Source organism: Oncorhynchus keta, chromosome 19 (genome assembly GCF_023373465.1).
Source record: "Oncorhynchus keta strain PuntledgeMale-10-30-2019 chromosome 19, Oket_V2, whole genome shotgun sequence".
In the NCBI taxonomy this organism is placed as follows: Eukaryota; Metazoa; Chordata; class Actinopteri; order Salmoniformes; family Salmonidae; genus Oncorhynchus; species Oncorhynchus keta.
In genome coordinates this window covers 18,679,980-18,700,641 of record NC_068439.1, presented here as the reverse complement: position 1 = coordinate 18,700,641, position 20,662 = coordinate 18,679,980, and the positions used below count along the sequence as shown (strand labels likewise).

Sequence of the window (20,662 nt, the reverse complement as noted above, 5' to 3'; positions counted from 1 at the left end):
TATTGTCTCTGAGTGTAGTGGTTCTGTTATCCTGCATCAGTCTCTGTATTGTCTCTGAGTGTAGTGGTTCTGTTATCCTGCATCAGTCTCCGTATTGTCTCTGAGTGTAGTGGTTCTGTTATCCTGCATCAGTCTCCGTATTGTCTCTGAGTGTAGTGGTTCTGTTATCCTGCATCAGTCTCCGTATTGTCTCTGAGTGTAGTGGTTCTGTTATCCTGCATCAGTCTCCGTATTGTCTCTGAGTGTAGTGGTTCTGTTATCCTGCATCAGTCTCCGTATTGTCTCTGAGTGTAGTGGTTCTGTTATCCTGCATCAGTCTCCGTATTGTCTCTGAGTGTAGTGGTTCTGTTATCCTGCATCAGTCTCCGTATTGTCTCTGAGTGTAGTGGTTCTGTTATCCTGCATCAGTCTCCGTATTGTCTCTGAGTGTAGTGGTTCTGTTATCCTGCATCAGTCTCCGTATTGTCTCTGAGTGTAGTGGTTCTGTTATCCTGCATCAGTCTCCGTATTGTCTCTGAGTGTAGTGGTTCGTATTGTCTCTGAGTGTAGTGGTTCTGTTATCCTGCATCAGTCTCCGTATTGTCTCTGAGTGTAGTGGTTCTGTTATCCTGCATCAGTCTCTGTATTGTCTCTGAGTGTAGTGGTTCTGTTATCCTGCATCAGTCTCCGTATTGTCTCTGAGTGTAGTGGTTCTGTTATCCTGCATCAGTCTCTGTATTGTCTCTGAGTGTAGTGGTTCTGTTATCCTGCATCAGTCTCCGTATTGTCTCTGAGTGTAGTGGTTCTGTTATCCTGCATCAGTCTCTGTATTGTCTCTGAGTGTAGTGGTTCTGTTATCCTGCATCAGTCTCTGTATTGTCTCTGAGTGTAGTGGTTCTGTTATCCTGCATCAGTCTCTGTATTGTCTCTGAGTGTAGTGGTTCTGTTATCCTGCATCAGTCTCCGTATTGTCTCTGAGTGTAGTGGTTCTGTTATCCTGCATCAGTCTCTGTATTGTCTCTGAGTGTAGTGGTTCTGTTATCCTGCATCAGTCTCTCTGAGTGTAGTGGTTCTGTTATTGTCTCTGAGTGTAGTGGTTCTGTTATCCTGCATCAGTCTCCGTATTGTCTCTGAGTGTAGTGGTTCTGTTATCCTGCATCAGTCTCCGTATTGTCTCTGAGTGTAGTGGTTCTGTTATCCTGCATCAGTCTCCGTATTGTCTCTGAGTGTAGTGGTTCTGTTATCCTGCATCAGTCTCCGTATTGTCTCTGAGTGTAGTGGTTCTGTTATCCTGCATCAGTCTCCGTATTGTCTCTGAGTGTAGTGGTTCTGTTATCCTGCATCAGTCTCCGTATTGTCTCTGAGTGTAGTGGTTCTGTTATCCTGCATCAGTCTCTGTATTGTCTCTGAGTGTAGTGGTTCTGTTATCCTGCATCAGTCTCCGTATTGTCTCTGAGTGTAGTGGTTCTGTTATCCTGCATCAGTCTCTGTATTGTCTCTGAGTGTAGTGGTTCTGTTATCCTGCATCAGTCTCCGTATTGTCTCTGAGTGTAGTGGTTCTGTTATCCTGCATCAGTCTCTGTATTGTCTCTGAGTGTAGTGGTTCTGTTATCCTGCATCAGTCTCTGTATTGTCTCTGAGTGTAGTGGTTCTGTTAGTGGTTCTGTTCTGAGTGTAGTGGTTCCCTGCATCAGTCTCCGTATTGTCTCTGAGTGTAGTGGTTCTGTTATCCTGCATCAGTCTCTGTATTGTCTCTGAGTGTAGTGGTTCTGTTATCCTGCATCAGTCTCCGTATTGTCTCTGAGTGTAGTGGTTCTGTTATCCTGCATCAGTCTCCGTATTGTCTCTGAGTGTAGTGGTTCTGTTAGCCTGCATCAGTCTCCGTATTGTCTCTGAGTGTAGTGGTTCTGTTATCCTGCATCAGTCTCTGTATTGTCTCTGAGTGTAGTGGTTCTGTTATCCTGCATCAGTCTCCGTATTGTCTCTGAGTGTAGTGGTTCTGTTATCCTGCATCAGTCTCCGTATTGTCTCTGAGTGTAGTGGTTCTGTTAGCCTGCATCAGTCTCCGTATTGTCTCTGAGTGTAGTGGTTCTGTTATCCTGCATCAGTCTCCGTATTGTCTCTGAGTGTAGTGGTTCTGTTATCCTGCATCAGTCTCCGTATTGTCTCTGAGTGTAGTGGTTCTGTTATCCTGCATCAGTCTCCGTATTGTCTCTGAGTGTAGTGGTTCTGTTATCCTGCATCAGTCTCCTCTGAGTGTAGTGGTTCTGTTATTGTCTCTGAGTGTAGTGGTTCTGTTATCCTGCATCAGTCTCCGTATTGTCTCTGAGTGTAGTGGTTCTGTTATCCTGCATCAGTCTCCGTATTGTCTCTGAGTGTAGTGGTTCTGTTATCCTGCATCAGTCTCCGTATTGTCTCTGAGTGTAGTGGTTCTGTTATCCTGCATCAGTCTCTGTATTGTCTCTGAGTGTAGTGGTTCTGTTAGTGGTTCCTGCATCAGTCTCCGTATTGTCTCTGAGTGTAGTGGTTCTGTTATCCTGCATCAGTCTCCGTATTGTCTCTGAGTGTAGTGGTTCTGTTATCCTGCATCAGTCTCTGTATTGTCTCTGAGTGTAGTGGTTCTGTTAGCCTGCATCAGTCTCCGTATTGTCTCTGAGTGTAGTGGTTCTGTTATCCTGCATCAGTCTCCGTATTGTCTCTGAGTGTAGTGGTTCTGTTATCCTGCATCAGTCTCTGTATTGTCTCTGAGTGTAGTGGTTCTGTTAGCCTGCATCAGTCTCCGTATTGTCTCTGAGTGTAGTGGTTCTGTTATCCTGCATCAGTCTCCGTATTGTCTCTGAGTGTAGTGGTTCTGTTATCCTGCATCAGTCTCCGTATTGTCTCTGAGTGTAGTGGTTCTGTTAGCCTGCATCAGTCTCTGTATTGTCTCTGAGTGTAGTGGTTCTGTTATCCTGCATCAGTCTCCGTATTGTCTCTGAGTGTAGTGGTTCTGTTATCCTGCATCAGTCTCCGTATTGTCTCTGAGTGTAGTGGTTCTGTTATCCTGCATCAGTCTCCGTATTGTCTCTGAGTGTAGTGGTTCTGTTATCCTGCATCAGTCTCCGTATTGTCTCTGAGTGTAGTGGTTCTGTTATCCTGCATCAGTCTCCGTATTGTCTCTGAGTGTAGTGGTTCTGTTATCCTGCATCAGTCTCCGTATTGTCTCTGAGTGTAGTGGTTCTGTTATCCTGCATCAGTCTCTGTATTGTCTCTGAGTGTAGTGGTTCTGTTATCCTGCATCAGTCTCTGTATTGTCTCTGAGTGTAGTGGTTCTGTTATCCTGCATCAGTCTCTGTATTGTCTCTGAGTGTAGTGGTTCTGTTATCCTGCATCAGTCTCCGTATTGTCTCTGAGTGTAGTGGTTCTGTTATCCTGCATCAGTCTCTGTATTGTCTCTGAGTGTAGTGGTTCTGTTATCCTGCATCAGTCTCTGTATTGTCTCTGAGTGTAGTGGTTCTGTTATCCTGCATCAGTCTCTGTATTGTCTCTGAGTGTAGTGGTTCTGTTATCCTGCATCAGTCTCCGTATTGTCTCTGAGTGTAGTGGTTCTGTTATCCTGCATCAGTCTCTGTATTGTCTCTGAGTGTAGTGGTTCTGTTATCCTGCATCAGTCTCCGTATTGTCTCTGAGTGTAGTGGTTCTGTTATCCTGCATCAGTCTCCGTATTGTCTCTGAGTGTAGTGGTTCTGTTATCCTGCATCAGTCTCCGTATTGTCTCTGAGTGTAGTGGTTCTGTTATCCTGCATCAGTCTCCGTATTGTCTCTGAGTGTAGTGGTTCTGTTATCCTGCATCAGTCTCCGTATTGTCTCTGAGTGTAGTGGTTCTGTTATCCTGCATCAGTCTCCGTATTGTCTCTGAGTGTAGTGGTTCTGTTATCCTGCATCAGTCTCTGTATTGTCTCTGAGTGTAGTGGTTCTGTTATCCTGCATCAGTCTCCGTATTGTCTCTGAGTGTAGTGGTTCTGTTATCCTGCATCAGTCTCTGTATTGTCTCTGAGTGTAGTGGTTCTGTTATCCTGCATCAGTCTCCGTATTGTCTCTGAGTGTAGTGGTTCTGTTAGCCTGCATCAGTCTCCGTATTGTCTCTGAGTGTAGTGGTTCTGTTATCCTGCATCAGTCTCCGTATTGTCTCTGAGTGTAGTGGTTCTGTTATCCTGCATCAGTCTCCTGTATTGTCTCTGAGTGTAGTGGTTCTGTTATCCTGCATCAGTCTCTGTATTGTCTCTGAGTGTAGTGGTTCTGTTATCCTGCATCAGTCTCCGTATTGTCTCTGAGTGTAGTGGTTCTGTTATCCTGCATCAGTCTCCGTATTGTCTCTGAGTGTAGTGGTTCTGTTATCCTGCATCAGTCTCCGTATTGTCTCTGAGTGTAGTGGTTCTGTTATCCTGCATCAGTCTCCGTATTGTCTCTGAGTGTAGTGGTTCTGTTATCCTGCATCAGTCTCCGTATTGTCTCTGAGTGTAGTGGTTCTGTTATCCTGCATCAGTCTCCGTATTGTCTCTGAGTGTAGTGGTTCTGTTATCCTGCATCAGTCTCCGTGTATTGTCTCTGAGTGTAGTGGTTCTGTTATCCTGCATCAGTCTCCGTATTGTCTCTGAGTGTAGTGGTTCTGTTATCCTGCATCAGTCTCCGTATTGTCTCTGAGTGTAGTGGTTCTGTTATCCTGCATCAGTCTCTGTATTGTCTCTGAGTGTAGTGGTTCTGTTATCCTGCATCAGTCTCTGTATTGTCTCTGAGTGTAGTGGTTCTGTTATCCTGCATCAGTCTCCGTATTGTCTCTGAGTGTAGTGGTTCTGTTATCCTGCATCAGTCTCCGTATTGTCTCTGAGTGTAGTGGTTCTGTTATCCTGCATCAGTCTCCGTATTGTCTCTGAGTGTAGTGGTTCTGTTATCCTGCATCAGTCTCTGTATTGTCTCTGAGTGTAGTGGTTCTGTTATCCTGCATCAGTCTCCGTATTGTCTCTGAGTGTAGTGGTTCTGTTATCCTGCATCAGTCTCCGTATTGTCTCTGAGTGTAGTGGTTCTGTTATCCTGCATCAGTCTCTGTATTGTCTCTGAGTGTAGTGGTTCTGTTATCCTGCATCAGTCTCTGTATTGTCTCTGAGTGTAGTGGTTCTGTTATCCTGCATCAGTCTCCGTATTGTCTCTGAGTGTAGTGGTTCTGTTATCCTGCATCAGTCTCTGTATTGTCTCTGAGTGTAGTGGTTCTGTTATCCTGCATCAGTCTCCGTATTGTCTCTGAGTGTAGTGGTTCTGTTATCCTGCATCAGTCTCCGTATTGTCTCTGAGTGTAGTGGTTCTGTTATCCTGCATCAGTCTCCGTATTGTCTCTGAGTGTAGTGGTTCTGTTATCCTGCATCAGTCTCCGTATTGTCTCTGAGTGTAGTGGTTCTGTTATCCTGCATCAGTCTCCGTATTGTCTCTGAGTGTAGTGGTTCTGTTATCCTGCATCAGTCTCCGTATTGTCTCTGAGTGTAGTGGTTCTGTTATCCTGCATCAGTCTCTGTATTGTCTCTGAGTGTAGTGGTTCTGTTATCCTGCATCAGTCTCCGTATTGTCTCTGAGTGTAGTGGTTCTGTTATCCTGCATCAGTCTCTCTCTGTGTAGTGGTTCTGTTATTGTCTCTGAGTGTGTAGTGGTTCTGTTATCCTGCATCAGTCTCCGTATTGTCTCTGAGTGTAGTGGTTCTGTTAGCCTGCATCAGTCTCCGTATTGTCTCTGAGTGTAGTGGTTCTGTTATCCTGCATCAGTCTCCGTATTGTCTCTGAGTGTAGTGGTTCTGTTATCCTGCATCAGTCTCCGTATTGTCTCTGAGTGTAGTGGTTCTGTTATCCTGCATCAGTCTCTGTATTGTCTCTGAGTGTAGTGGTTCTGTTATCCTGCATCAGTCTCCGTATTGTCTCTGAGTGTAGTGGTTCTGTTATCCTGCATCAGTCTCCGTATTGTCTCTGAGTGTAGTGGTTCTGTTATCCTGCATCAGTCTCCGTATTGTCTCTGAGTGTAGTGGTTCTGTTATCCTGCATCAGTCTCCGTATTGTCTCTGAGTGTAGTGGTTCTGTTATCCTGCATCAGTCTCCGTATTGTCTCTGAGTGTAGTGGTTCTGTTATCCTGCATCAGTCTCTGTATTGTCTCTGAGTGTAGTGGTTCTGTTATCCTGCATCAGTCTCCGTATTGTCTCTGAGTGTAGTGGTTCTGTTATCCTGCATCAGTCTCTGTATTGTCTCTGAGTGTAGTGGTTCTGTTATCCTGCATCAGTCTCCGTATTGTCTCTGAGTGTAGTGGTTCTGTTATCCTGCATCAGTCTCTGTATTGTCTCTGAGTGTAGTGGTTCTGTTATCCTGCATCAGTCTCCGTATTGTCTCTGAGTGTAGTGGTTCTGTTATCCTGCATCAGTCTCTGTATTGTCTCTGAGTGTAGTGGTTCTGTTATCCTGCATCAGTCTCCGTATTGTCTCTGAGTGTAGTGGTTCTGTTATCCTGCATCAGTCTCCGTATTGTCTCTGAGTGTAGTGGTTCTGTTATCCTGCATCAGTCTCTGTATTGTCTCTGAGTGTAGTGGTTCTGTTATCCTGCATCAGTCTCCGTATTGTCTCTGAGTGTAGTGGTTCTGTTATCCTGCATCAGTCTCCGTATTGTCTCTGAGTGTAGTGGTTCTGTTATCCTGCATCAGTCTCTGTATTGTCTCTGAGTGTAGTGGTTCTGTTATCCTGCATCAGTCTCCGTATTGTCTCTGAGTGTAGTGGTTCTGTTATCCTGCATCAGTCTCCGTATTGTCTCTGAGTGTAGTGGTTCTGTTATCCTGCATCAGTCTCTGTATTGTCTCTGAGTGTAGTGGTTCTGTTATCCTGCATCAGTCTCCGTATTGTCTCTGAGTGTAGTGGTTCTGTTATCCTGCATCAGTCTCTGTATTGTCTCTGAGTGTAGTGGTTCTGTTATCCTGCATCAGTCTCCGTATTGTCTCTGAGTGTAGTGGTTCTGTTATCCTGCATCAGTCTCTGTATTGTCTCTGAGTGTAGTGGTTCTGTTATCCTGCATCAGTCTCCGTATTGTCTCTGAGTGTAGTGGTTCTGTTATCCTGCATCAGTCTCTGTATTGTCTCTGAGTGTAGTGGTTCTGTTATCCTGCATCAGTCTCCGTATTGTCTCTCTGAGTGTAGTGGTTCTGTTATCCTGCATCAGTCTCCGTATTGTCTCTGAGTGTAGTGGTTCTGTTATCCTGCATCAGTCTCCGTATTGTCTCTGAGTGTAGTGGTTCTGTTATCCTGCATCAGTCTCCGTATTGTCTCTGAGTGTAGTGGTTCTGTTATCCTGCATCAGTCTCTGTATTGTCTCTGAGTGTAGTGGTTCTGTTATCCTGCATCAGTCTCTGTATTGTCTCTGAGTGTAGTGGTTCTGTTATCCTGCATCAGTCTCCGTATTGTCTCTGAGTGTAGTGGTTCTGTTATCCTGCATCAGTCTCCGTATTGTCTCTGAGTGTAGTGGTTCTGTTATCCTGCATCAGTCTCCGTATTGTCTCTGAGTGTAGTGGTTCTGTTATCCTGCATCAGTCTCCTGTATTGTCTCTGAGTGTAGTGGTTCTGTTATCCTGCATCAGTCTCCGTATTGTCTCTGAGTGTAGTGGTTCTGTTATCCTGCATCAGTCTCCGTATTGTCTCTGAGTGTAGTGGTTCTGTTATCCTGCATCAGTCTCTGTATTGTCTCTGAGTGTAGTGGTTCTGTTATCCTGCATCAGTCTCTGTATTGTCTCTGAGTGTAGTGGTTCTGTTATCCTGCATCAGTCTCCGTATTGTCTCTGAGTGTAGTGGTTCTGTTAGCCTGCATCAGTCTCCGTATTGTCTCTGAGTGTAGTGGTTCTGTTATCCTGCATCAGTCTCTGTATTGTCTCTGAGTGTAGTGGTTCTGTTATCCTGCATCAGTCTCTGTATTGTCTCTGAGTGTAGTGGTTCTGTTATCCTGCATCAGTCTCCGTATTGTCTCTGAGTGTAGTGGTTCTGTTATCCTGCATCAGTCTCCGTATTGTCTCTCTGAGTGTAGTGGTTCTGTTATCCTGCATCAGTCTCCGTATTGTCTCTGAGTGTAGTGGTTCTGTTATCCTGCATCAGTCTCCGTATTGTCTCTGAGTGTAGTGGTTCTGTTATCCTGCATCAGTCTCCGTATTGTCTCTGAGTGTAGTGGTTCTGTTATCCTGCATCAGTCTCCGTATTGTCTCTGAGTGTAGTGGTTCTGTTAGCCTGCATCAGTCTCCGTATTGTCTCTGAGTGTAGTGGTTCTGTTATCCTGCATCAGTCTCTGTATTGTCTCTGAGTGTAGTGGTTCTGTTATCCTGCATCAGTCTCCGTATTGTCTCTGAGTGTAGTGGTTCTGTTATCCTGCATCAGTCTCTGTATTGTCTCTGAGTGTAGTGGTTCTGTTATCCTGCATCAGTCTCCGTATTGTCTCTGAGTGTAGTGGTTCTGTTATCCTGCATCAGTCTCCGTATTGTCTCTGAGTGTAGTGGTTCTGTTATCCTGCATCAGTCTCTGTATTGTCTCTGAGTGTAGTGGTTCTGTTATCCTGCATCAGTCTCTGTATTGTCTCTGAGTGTAGTGGTTCTGTTATCCTGCATCAGTCTCTGTATTGTCTCTGAGTGTAGTGGTTCTGTTATCCTGCATCAGTCTCCGTATTGTCTCTGAGTGTAGTGGTTCTGTTATCCTGCATCAGTCTCCGTATTGTCTCTGAGTGTAGTGGTTCTGTTATCCTGCATCAGTCTCCGTATTGTCTCTGAGTGTAGTGGTTCTGTTATCCTGCATCAGTCTCCGTATTGTCTCTGAGTGTAGTGGTTCTGTTAGCCTGCATCAGTCTCCGTATTGTCTCTGAATGTAGTGGTTCTGTTATCCTGCATCAGTCTCCGTATTGTCTCTGAGTGTAGTGGTTCTGTTATCCTGCATCAGTCTCCGTATTGTCTCTGAGTGTAGTGGTTCTGTTATCCTGCATCAGTCTCCGTATTGTCTCTGAGTGTAGTGGTTCTGTTATCCTGCATCAGTCTCTGTATTGTCTCTGAGTGTAGTGGTTCTGTTATCCTGCATCAGTCTCCGTATTGTCTCTGAGTGTAGTGGTTCTGTTATCCTGCATCAGTCTCTGTATTGTCTCTGAGTGTAGTGGTTCTGTTATCCTGCATCAGTCTCTGTATTGTCTCTGAGTGTAGTGGTTCTGTTATCCTGCATCAGTCTCCGTATTGTCTCTGAGTGTAGTGGTTCTGTTATCCTGCATCAGTCTCCGTATTGTCTCTGAGTGTAGTGGTTCTGTTATCCTGCATCAGTCTCCGTATTGTCTCTGAGTGTAGTGGTTCTGTTATCCTGCATCAGTCTCTGTATTGTCTCTGAGTGTAGTGGTTCTGTTATCCTGCATCAGTCTCCGTATTGTCTCTGAGTGTAGTGGTTCTGTTATCCTGCATCAGTCTCCGTATTGTCTCTGAGTGTAGTGGTTCTGTTATCCTGCATCAGTCTCTGTATTGTCTCTGAGTGTAGTGGTTCTGTTATCCTGCATCAGTCTCTGTATTGTCTCTGAGTGTAGTGGTTCTGTTATCCTGCATCAGTCTCTGTATTGTCTCTGAGTGTAGTGGTTCTGTTATCCTGCATCAGTCTCCGTATTGTCTCTGAGTGTAGTGGTTCTGTTATCCTGCATCAGTCTCTGTATTGTCTCTGAGTGTAGTGGTTCTGTTATCCTGCATCAGTCTCTGTATTGTCTCTGAGTGTAGTGGTTCTGTTATCCTGCATCAGTCTCCGTATTGTCTCTGAGTGTAGTGGTTCTGTTATCCTGCATCAGTGTTAGTACTGTCTGTGAATGTAGTGGTTCTGTTATCCTGCATCAGTGTTAGTACTGTCTGTGAATGTAGTGGTTCTGTTATCCTGCATCAGTGTTAGTACTGTCTGTGAATGTAGTGGTTCTGTTATCCTGCATCAGTGTTAGTACTGTCTGTGAATGTAGTGGTTCTGTTATCCTGCATCAGTGTTAGTACTGTCTGTGAATGTAGTGGTTCTGTTATCCTGCATCAGTGTTAGTACTGTCTGTGAATGTAGTGGTTCTGTTATCCTGCATCAGTGTTAGTACTGTCTGTGAATGTAGTGGTTCTGTTATCCTGCATCAGTGTTAGTACTGTCTGTGAATGTAGTGGTTCTGTTATCCTGCATCAGTGTTAGTACTGTCTGTGAATGTAGTTGTTCTGTTATCCGGCATCAATCCTGCATCAGTCAATCTGAATGTATATGTTTCTACTGTTGGGTTATACAAAGGTCATACTTGAACCCATTATACAAAGGTCATACTTTAACCCGTTATACAAAGGTCATACTGGAACCCGTTATACAAAGGTCATACTTGAACCCATTATACAAAGGTCATACTTTAACCCGTTATACAAAGGTCATACTTGAACCCATTATACAAAGGTCATACTTTAACCCGTTATACAAAGGTCACACTGCAACCCGTTATACAAAGGTCATACTTTAACCCGTTATACAAAGGTCATACTTTAACCCGTTGCACTGTGTACTCCATGTACACTACTGTTCAAAAGTTTGGAGTCACTTAGAAATGTTCTTATTTTTGAAAGAAAAGCTCATTTTTTGTCCATTAAACATCAAATTGATCCGAAATACAGTGTAGACATGATTAATGTTGTAAATGACTGTTGTGGCTGGAAACGGCACATTTTGTTATGGAATATCTACATAGGTGTACAAGGGCCCATTACAGGAACCATCACTCCTGTGTTCCAACGGCACGTTGTGTTAGCTAATCCAAGTTTATCAATTTAAAAGGCTAATTGATCATTAGACAACCCTTTTGCAATTATGTTAGCACAGCTGAAAAATGTTGCAAAGAAAAAGCCATATCTCAGACTGGCCAATAAAAATAAAAGATTAAGATGGGCACAAGAACACAAACACTGGACAGAGGAACTCTGCCGAGAAGGCCAGCATCCCAGAGTCGCCTCCTCACTGTTGACGTGGAGACTGGTGTTTTGCGGGTACTATTTAATGAAGTTGCCAGTTGAGGACTTGTGAGGTATCTGTTTCTCAAACTAGACACTCTAATGTACTTGTCCTCTTGCTCAGTTGTTCACTGAGGCCTCCCTCTCCTCTTTCTATTCTGGTTAGGGCCAGTTTGCGCTGTTCTGCGAAGGGAGTAGTACACAGTGTCGTACAAGAGCTTCAGTTTCTTGGCAATTTCTCACATGGAATAGCCTTCATTTCTCAGAACAAGAATAGACTGACGAGTTCCAGAAGAAAGTCCTTTGTTTCTGGACATTTTGAGCCTGTAATCAAACCCGCAAATGCTGACGCTTCAGATACTCAACTAGTCTGAAGAAGGCCAGTTTTATTGCCTCTTTAATAAGCACAACTTTTTACAGCTGCGCTAACATAATAGCAAAAGGGTTTTCAAATGATCAATTAGCCTTTTATGATAAAAATGCTAAACTTGGATTAGCTAACACAACGTGCCATTGGAACACAGGAATGATGGTTGCTGATAATGGGTATCTGTACGCCTATGTAGATATTCCATTAAAAATCAGCCGTTTCCAGCTACAATAGTCATTTACAAATTTAACAATGTCTACACTATATTTCTGATCAATTTGATGTTATTGTAATGGACAAAAAATGTGCTTTTCTTTCAAAAACAAGGACATTTCTAAGTGACCCCAAACTTTTGAAGGGTAGTGTACATCATGTGTATGACCAATAAACAAACTGGAACTCTCAATGAGATTTTTATCTCACTCCTCTTGTCTACGTTTGTACTTATTTCAAAACATCATCATATCCTACTTTTATTTGAGCCTTTGGTCATCTGAATGAGGACCAGTCATATGTAAAACTACTCTCTTGATCCTTCCCACAGAAAGTTGTGTACGATCAGAAAAATACATTAGAAAACTCCATTGCCTCTGCTATGTAATGTTCATGGTTTTCTCCTGCAATGGGCAGACAATACGAGGTAATGAGATGGACACACAAAAGCGTCCCACGTGCCAGTGACTGGTGACTGGGAGCCCCATGCGGGCAGCCCTCTCCAGCCACTTCAACCATGAATGGCATCAATCATCAATGGCTGCTTTTGACCGCCACGCACAGTCATTACCATCACCGGCCTCTTCACCAGCTAGTCACACAGGCTACACGTCTTCAAACTAAACGAGCCATTCAATTCAACCACTGATCAACTCGCTCACTGCAAATGTGACAGAACTGGAAAGACCACCTGCACTGATATCCTTCACATGAGAGGGCGGGAGATGAGAGGACAGGAGAGGAGAGGAGAGGAGGGGGGAGGAGAGGAGGGGAGAGGTGAGGAGAGGAAGGGGGAGGAGAGGAGGGGGGAGGAGAGGAGGGAGGAGGGGAGAGCAGAGGAGGGCAGAGGAGAGGAAGGAGAGGAGGGTAGTGAAGGGGGGAGGATGGGAGGGGAGAGGAGGAGTGGGGGAGAGGGGCGGGAGATGAGAGGACAGGAGAGGAGAGGACAGGAGAGGAGGGGGGAGAGGAGGGGAGGGGGGGGAGAGGAGGGGAGGTGAGAGGAGAGGAGTGGGGGAGAGGAGGGGAGAGGAGAGGAGGGGGAGGAGAGGAGGAAGGAGGGGAGAGCAGAGGAGGGGAGAGGAAGGAGAGGAGGGTAGTGAAGGGGGAGGAGGGGAGAGGAGAGGAGTGGGGGAGAGGAGGGGAGAGAAGGGGAGAGGAGAGGAGGGGGGGGAGAGGAGAGGAGGGGGGGAGAGGAGGGGAGAGGGGAGGACAGGAGGGGAGAGGAGTGGAGAGGAAGGGGGAGGAGAGGAGGGTAGTGAAGGGGGAGGAGTGTAGAAGAAAGGGGAGGAGGGGAGGGTAGTGAAGGGGGGATGAGGGGAGGGGAGAGGAGTGGGGAGAGGAGGGTAGTGAAGGGGGAGGAGAGGAGAGGGGGAGGAGAGGAGAGGAGGGGAGGAGAGGAGGGGGAGAGGAGGGGAGAGGGGAGAGGAGTGGAAGGGGGAGGAGAGGAGGGTAGTGTAGGGGAGAGGAGTGTAGAAAAAAGGGGAGGAGGGGAGGGGAGGGTAGTGAAGGGGGGGGAGGGGAGATGAGTGTATAAGAAAGGGGAGGAGGGGAGGGAAAGAGAGAAGAGAGGAGGGAGAGGAGAACTCAACTAGTTTCACAGCACATTCAAAGTGCTAAGGAGACTCAGAGAAGCACCTCAAAACACAGGAACACAGTCTTAAATCTCCCTCTCAAAGCTACCTCAGAAAGTCTATTCCTCTACGGCCAGAGAGAGAGCAGGAGGAGGAGGAACTGTGAGACGACCAGCTCTGTAGTGTGTTCTGGGATCAGGGGGTCTATATAATGCAGCCCAAACTGAGTGTGTAGTTACATTTCTTGAGCCGACAAAAAAAGCGTTAATTGCTAAAAAAGCTTAATCCATTGGTAAATATAGAAAGGATTGATAAATACTATGAGCAAATGAAAAATCATAAACTGCATTTCAGGTTTCTAAACTAGCTCCCGGACCCGGTCGAAGGAATCGCCAAAATAAAAGGAAGGGGGAGATTGGGAGTAGGAATGTCTTATTAGATTTATATGGCTTTTCCATGTATTGTAGCGCCATGATCGCTGCTCACTCAGCGCTGAAGAGCAGAACTACAGCACTGACCGACATATCCCTCACGATTCAAAATAAATATGAACCCTTTTCTTATGACGTTCCAAACCACCCTGGCTTGGCTTCTGCACTCGCCTTCTTATACGCTGTTTTCTTTAAGATAAACCCACTCAAATAAAAATATTCAACCTACAGACTCGCTCCAGATCATAGTTTTAAGCAGGAAAAGGAGACAGAGACCTGGAAGACTGTGGATCAAAACTGTCTTTCCTCCGGGTTGCCAGTATTGTGACATCTGTTGATGGGTTGATGGGTTAGGGTTAGGGTTAGGGGTTAGGGTTAGGGTTAAGGGTTAGGGGTTAGGGTTAGGGGTTAGGGTTAGGGTTAGGGTTAAGGGTTAGGGTTAGGGTTAGGGTTAGGGGTTAGGGTTAAGGGTTAGGGTTAAGGGTTAGGGGTTAGGGTTAAGGGTTAGGGTTAAGGGTTAGGGGTTAGGGTTAGGGTTAGGGTTAGGGTTAAGGGTTAGGGTTAGGGTTACACAGCTCCTCATCCTCCCTCAGCGCCTTTACTCTTAACACGCCTAACACACAGGCTGCCTCTCAACAAGCACCCTATTCCCTATATAGTGCACTACTTTTGACCAAAATGCCAAAAGTACTACTGGCCATGGTCAAAAGTAGGGCACTATATAGGGAACAGGGTGGCAGTTGGGACAGAGCTCAGGCTGCCAGTTCCTATATGTTAGCACAGGATAGTCTCCCATCCTATCGAAACCCTGTTGGCATGCAGGCGGTTGGTCTCTCTGGGCTCTGTCTGTTCACTCAGCGCTTAGCTCCAAACCCCAACCTCCAGCCAATCGCTGAGCACTCTAATTAGGGACGACCACGATGGAGCCTGCGGTCGCCGGTGGCTACTGGGGTCTTAGGCCTGGAGCCGGGAAGCTGGGAGGGATAGAGGAATGGGAATGGAGGGATGGAAGGAGAGAGGGAGGGATAGAGGAATGGAGAATGGAGGGATGGATGGAGGGAGGGATAGAGGAATGGAGAATGGAGGGATGGATGGAGGGTGGGATAGAGGAATGGAGAATGGAGGGATGGATGGAGGGTGGGAGGGATAGAGGAATGGGGAATGGAGAATGGAAGGATGGATGGAGGGTGGGATAGAGGAATGGAGAATGGAGGGATGGATGGAGGGTGGGATAGAGGAATGGAGAATGGAGGGAGGGATAGAGGAATGGAGAATGGAGGGATGGATGGAGGGTGGGATAGAGGAATGGAGAATGGAGGGATGGATGGAGGGTGGGATAGAGGAATGGAGAATGGAGGGATAGATGGAGGGTGGGATAGAGGACTGGAGAATGGAGGGATGGATGGAGGGAGGGATAGAGGATTGAGAATGGAGAATGGAGGGATGGATGGAGGGTGGGATAGAGGAATGGAGAATGGAGGGATAGATGGAGGGTGGGATAGAGGAATGGAGAATGGAGGGATGGATGGAGGGTGGGATAGAGGAATGGAGAATAGAGGGATGGATGGGGGAAAGAAAGGGGTGGAGGCTGGGGAATGGAGGAAAGGAGGGATGGGGAGGGGCAAGGATAGAGGGATAGAGGCTAGGAGGGAAGGAGGTTAGAGTGATGGAGCTGGGGTCTTGGGTCTGAGGCCGGGTTCCATGTGGTGGCTCACCACCCACCAGGAATGCCCACGCTTGGTTTTCTGCTTCCTCAAGAATGGTTCCTTATTAAGCTTGTGCTAGTGACAACATTTTAACAGTATTGTATTTTTATCTGAATCATCATCTTCTGATCATTAATGACCAATATGATTGGATGTGTGTATAATGTATACAGTTTCTTTATCATATAGGCTGAGAGAGAGCAAGATGGACAGAGACAGAGACAGAGAGAGAGAGAGAGAGAGAGAGAGAGAGAGAGAGAGAGAGAGAGAGAGAGAGAGAGAGAGAGAGAGAGAGAGAGAGAGAGAGGGGGAGAGAGAGAGAGAGAGAGAGAGAGAGAGAGAGAGAGAGAGAGAGAGAGAGAGAGAGAGAGAGAGAGAGAGAAAGAAAGGGAGAGAGAAAGGGAGAGAGAAAGGGAGAGAGAGAGAGAGAAAGAGAAAGAGAGAGAGAGAGAGAAAAAGAGAGAGAGAAAGGGAGAGACTGAGAGAGACTGAGAGAGGCAGACAGAAAATAAACCAGGGAGAGAAAAAATAACTCTTCGAAAAAAGGGTTCCAAAAGGTAGAACTGTTTCTACCTGGAACTAAAAGACTTCTACCTGCAACTAAAAAGCGTTCTATGAGGACAGCAAAGAACACTTTAAGGTTCTTAGAGTGTAAGAACAAGGTTCTGAGCCACAGTGTTGCATGGTATCTTACCTGCTATGGCCCCTGAAAACAGCAACTTGCCCGGTCCGATCCTCCCATCCTCATCACTCATGTAGGTCTTGACGTGAGCATAGCAGGGGAAGTAGATGGCTGAAAAGGGGATGTCTCGCAGGAAACAGGCTTTGGCTCCCTGTGGATGGTGTAGCGAGAAAGAAGAGACCAATGGGTGAGGAAAGAGGGGAGGGCGGGGGGGGTTGAAAGGTGGGGAGGACAGAGAAACAAGAAGGGAGGGAGAGAGAGAGATAGAGGGACAGGGAGAGAGATGGAGGGAGGGACAGAGGGAGGGAGGGACAGGGAGAGAGACGGAGGGAGGGACAGGGAGAGAGATGGAGGGAGGGACAGAGGGAGGGACAGGGAGGGAGGGACAGGGAGAGAGATGGAGGGAGGGACAGAGGGAGGGAGGGACAGGGAGAGAGATGGAGGGAGGGACAGAGGGAGGGACAGAGAGGGAGGGACAGGGAGAGAGATGGAGGGAGGGAGGGAGGGACAGAGGGAGGGACAGGGAGAGAGATGGAGGGAGGGACAGGGAGAGAGATGGAGGGAGGGAGTGACAGGGAGAGATGGAGGCAGGGAGAGAGATGGAGGGAGGGACAGGGAGAGAGATGGAGGGAGGGAGTGACAGGGAGAGATGGAGGCAGGGAGTGACAGGGAGAGAGATGGAGGCAGGGACAGAGGGAGGGAGGGACAGGGAGAGAGATGGAGGGAGGGACAGAGGGAGGGACAGAGAGGGAGGGACAGGGAGAGAGATGGAGGGAGGGAGGGAGGGACAGAGGGAGGGAGGGACAGGGAGAGAGATGGAGGGAGAGAGATGGAGGGAGGGACAGGGAGAGAGATGGAGGGAGGGACAGAGGGAGGGAGGGACAGGGAGAGAGATGGAGGGAGGGAGTGACAGGGAGAGATGGAGGCAGGGAGAGAGATGGAGGGAGGGACAGGGAGAGAGATGGAGGGAGGGAGTGACAGGGAGAGATGGAGGCAGGGAGTGACAGGGAGAGAGATGGAGGCAGGGAGTGACAGGGAGAGATGGAGGCAGGGAGAGAGATGGAGGGAGGGACAGGGAGAGAGATGGAGGGAGGGACAGAGGGAGGGAGGGACAGGGAGAGAGATGGAGGGAGGGAGTGACAGGGAGAGATGGAGGCAGGGAGAGAGATGGAGGGAGGGACAGGGAGAGAGATGGAGGGAGGGAGTGACAGGGAGAGATGGAGGCAGGGAGTGACAGGGAGAGAGATGGAGGCAGGGAGTGACAGGGAGAGATGGAGGCAGGGAGTGACAGGGAGAGAGATGGAGGCAGGGAGTGACAGGGAGATATGGAGGCAGGGAGAGAGATGGAGGGAGGGACAGGGAGAGAGATGGAGGCAGGGAGTGACAGGGAGAGATGGAGGCAGGGAGAGAGATGGAGGGAGGGACAGAGGGAGGGAGGGACAGGGAGAGATGGAGGCAGGGAGTGACAGGGAGAGATGGAGGAAGGGAGAGGGAGGGAGGGAGGGAGGTGTACTCTGACCATATGACATGTCCAGGGAAAACTCTAGGCCCTACACTACAACTCATCACCTTTCCTCACTTCTCATCTCCATTTGGCTGCCAGTTTATATACATGAGGCGAGAGAGAGAGATAGAGAGAGGGATAGAGAGAGAGGGAGGGAGATGGATAGAGAGAGGGAGAACGAGGGATAAAGAGAGAGATAGAGAGAGGGATAGAGAGAGAGGGAGGGAGAGGGATAGGAAGAGATAGAGAGAGAGGGAGGGGATAGGGAGAGAGAGAGGGAGAGAGTGGAGAGTGAAAGATGAGAGATCGGGGAAAGAGGAGGAAGATTGCCTCTCTCCATCACCGTAAAGAAAGCCATATCTTCAACCAGATTACGTTTCATCTTATTCCCCTCCTTGGCTGCCATCCAGGTGAGGTTGGGGAAGGGGAAGAGAAAACGACGGCCCTCCCTTCAACAGAGCAGTTTAAAGCCAAGGTTGGATCCCAAATGGCACCCTATTGGCACTATACAGGGAATTGGCTGCCATTTGGGACCAAGTTATCCTATAAAAACAGGCTTCATTTAACTGCTGGGGTTAATCCTACCACTCATACACAGATACCTTACTGTATGGTATCTCATCTTTCCTCAAGTGCTTTGCTTCTTTCTCCCCTCCCCTGCCCTGTCCTGTCCTGTCCTGCCTGCCTGCCATCCCCTGCCCTGTCCTGCCTGCCATCCTCTACCCTGTCCTGCCTGCCTGCCATCCCCTGCCCTGTCCTGCCTGCCATCCCCTGCCCTGTCCTGTCCTGCCTGCCATCCCCTGCCCTGCCCTGTCCTGTCCTGCCTGCCATCCCCTGCACTGTCCTGCCTGCCATCCCCTACCCTGCCTGCCCTGTCCTGCCTGCCCTGTCCTGCCTGCCATCCCCTACCTTGCCTGCCCTGTCCTGCCTGCCATCCCCTACCTTGCCTGCCCTGTCCTGCCTGCCATCCCCTACCTTGCCTGCCCTGTCCTGCCTGCCATCCCCTACCCTGCCTTCCATCCCCTACCCTGCCTGCCATCCCCTGCACTGTCCTGCCTGCCATCCCCTACCCTGCCTGCCCTGTCCTGCCTGCCCTGTCCTGCCTGCTATCCCCTACCTTGCCTGCCCTGTCCTGCCTGCCATCCCCTACCCTGCCTGCCATCCCCTACCCTGCCTTCCATCCTCTACCCTGCCTGCCATCCCCTACCCTGCCTGCCATGCCCTGTCCTGCCTGCCATCCCCTACCCTGCCTTCCATCCCCTACCCTGCCTGCCAACCACTACCCTGTTTGCCCTGTCCAGCCTGCCCTTCCCTGCCTGCCCTGTCCTGTCCTGTCCTGTCCTGCCTACCCTACCCTACCCTACCCTGCCCTACCTGCGCTGCCCTGCCCTGCCCTGCCCTGCCCTGCCCTGCCCTGGGCCGCCATGCCAGACTGCGTGCCGAAAAGTTGCCAATAGTATCGCCAAGGCCCTGGTTCACAATCACACACAGACAGTACGGCAGTACAGGCCTAGTACTGTTTAAATACATGGAGGTGAGACTGACCTGTTTAAATACATGGAGGTGAGACTGACCTGTTTAAATACATGGAGGTGAGACTGACCTGTTTAAATACATGGAGGTGAGACTGACCTGTTTAAATACATGGAGGTGAGACTGACCTGTTTAAATACATGGAGGTGAGACTGACCTGTTTAAATACATGGAGGTGAGACTGACCTGTTTAAATACATGGAGGTGAGACCGACCTGTTTAAATACATGGAGGTGAGACTGACCTGTTTAAATACATGGAGGTGAGACCGACCTGTTTAAATACATGGAGGTGAGACCGACCTGTTTAAATACATGGAGGTGAGACTGACCTGTTTAAATACATGGAGGTGAGACTGACCTGTTTAAATACATGGAGGTGAGACTGACCTGTTTAAATACATGGAGGTGAGACTGACCTGTTTAAATACATGGAGGTGAGACTGACCTGTTTAAATACATGGAGGTGAGACTGACCTGTTTAAATACATGGAGGTGAGACTGACCTGTTTAAATACATGGAGGTGAGACTGACCTGTTTAAATACATGGAGGTGAGACTGACCTGTTTAAATACATGGAGGTGAGACTGACCTGTTTAAATACATGGAGGTGAGACTGACCTGTTTAAATACATGGAGGTGAGACTGACCTGTTTAAATACATGGAGGTGAGACTGACCTGTTTAAATACATGGAGGTGAGACTGACCTGTTTAAATACATGGAGGTGAGACTGACCTGTTTAAATACATGGAGGTGAGACTGACCTGTTTAAATACATGGAGGTGAGACTGACCTGTTTAAATACATGGAGGTGAGACTGACCTGTTTAAATACATGGAGGTGAGACTGACCTGTTTAAATACATGGAGGTGAGACTGACCTGTTTAAATACATGGAGGTGAGACTGACCTGTTTAAATACATGGAGGTGAGACTGACCTGTTTAAATACATGGAGGTGAGACCGACCTGTTTAAATACATGGAGGTGAGACTGACCTGTTTAAATACATGGAGGTGAGACTGACCTGTTTAAATACATGGAGGTGAGACTGACCTGTTTAAATACATGGAGGTGAGACTGACCTGTTTAAATACATGGAGGTGAGACTGACCTGTTTAAATACATGGAGGTGAGACTGACCTGTTTAAATACATGGAGGTGAGACTGACCTGTTTAAATACATGGAGGTGAGACCGACCTGTTTAAATACATGGAGGTGAGACTGACCTGTTTAAATACATGGAGGTGAGACCGACCTGTTTAAATACATGGAGGTGAGACTGACCTGTTTAAATACATGGAGGTGAGACTGACCTGTTTAAATACATGGAGGTGAGACTGACCTGTTTAAATACATGGAGGTGAGACTGACCTGTTTAAATACATGGAGGTGAGACTGACCTGTTTAAATACATGGAGGTGAGACTGACCTGTTTAAATACATGGAGGTGAGACTGACCTGTTTAAATACATGGAGGTGAGACTGACCTGTTTAAATACATGGAGGTGAGACTGACCTGTTTAAATACATGGAGGTGAGACTGACCTGTTTAAATACATGGAGGTGAGACTGACCTGTTTAAATACATGGAGGTGAGACTGACCTGTTTAAATACATGGAGGTGAGACTGACCTGTTTAAATACATGGAGGTGAGA

At 47.6% G+C, this 20,662-nt stretch overlaps 1 protein-coding gene across 2 annotated transcripts in view; it reads right to left on the bottom strand.

The window, feature by feature from the left end:
* Positions 1–20,662, bottom strand: part of LOC118370979 (electrogenic aspartate/glutamate antiporter SLC25A13, mitochondrial-like) — a 129,616-nt gene that overhangs the window by 15,918 nt on the left and 93,036 nt on the right. For both annotated transcript variants that reach the window (XM_052469944.1, XM_052469945.1), the window contains one exon: positions 15,978–16,116. In XM_052469944.1, the coding sequence (XP_052325904.1) occupies positions 15,978–16,116 (139 nt within the window). The remainder of the gene's footprint in view (positions 1–15,977; positions 16,117–20,662) is intronic.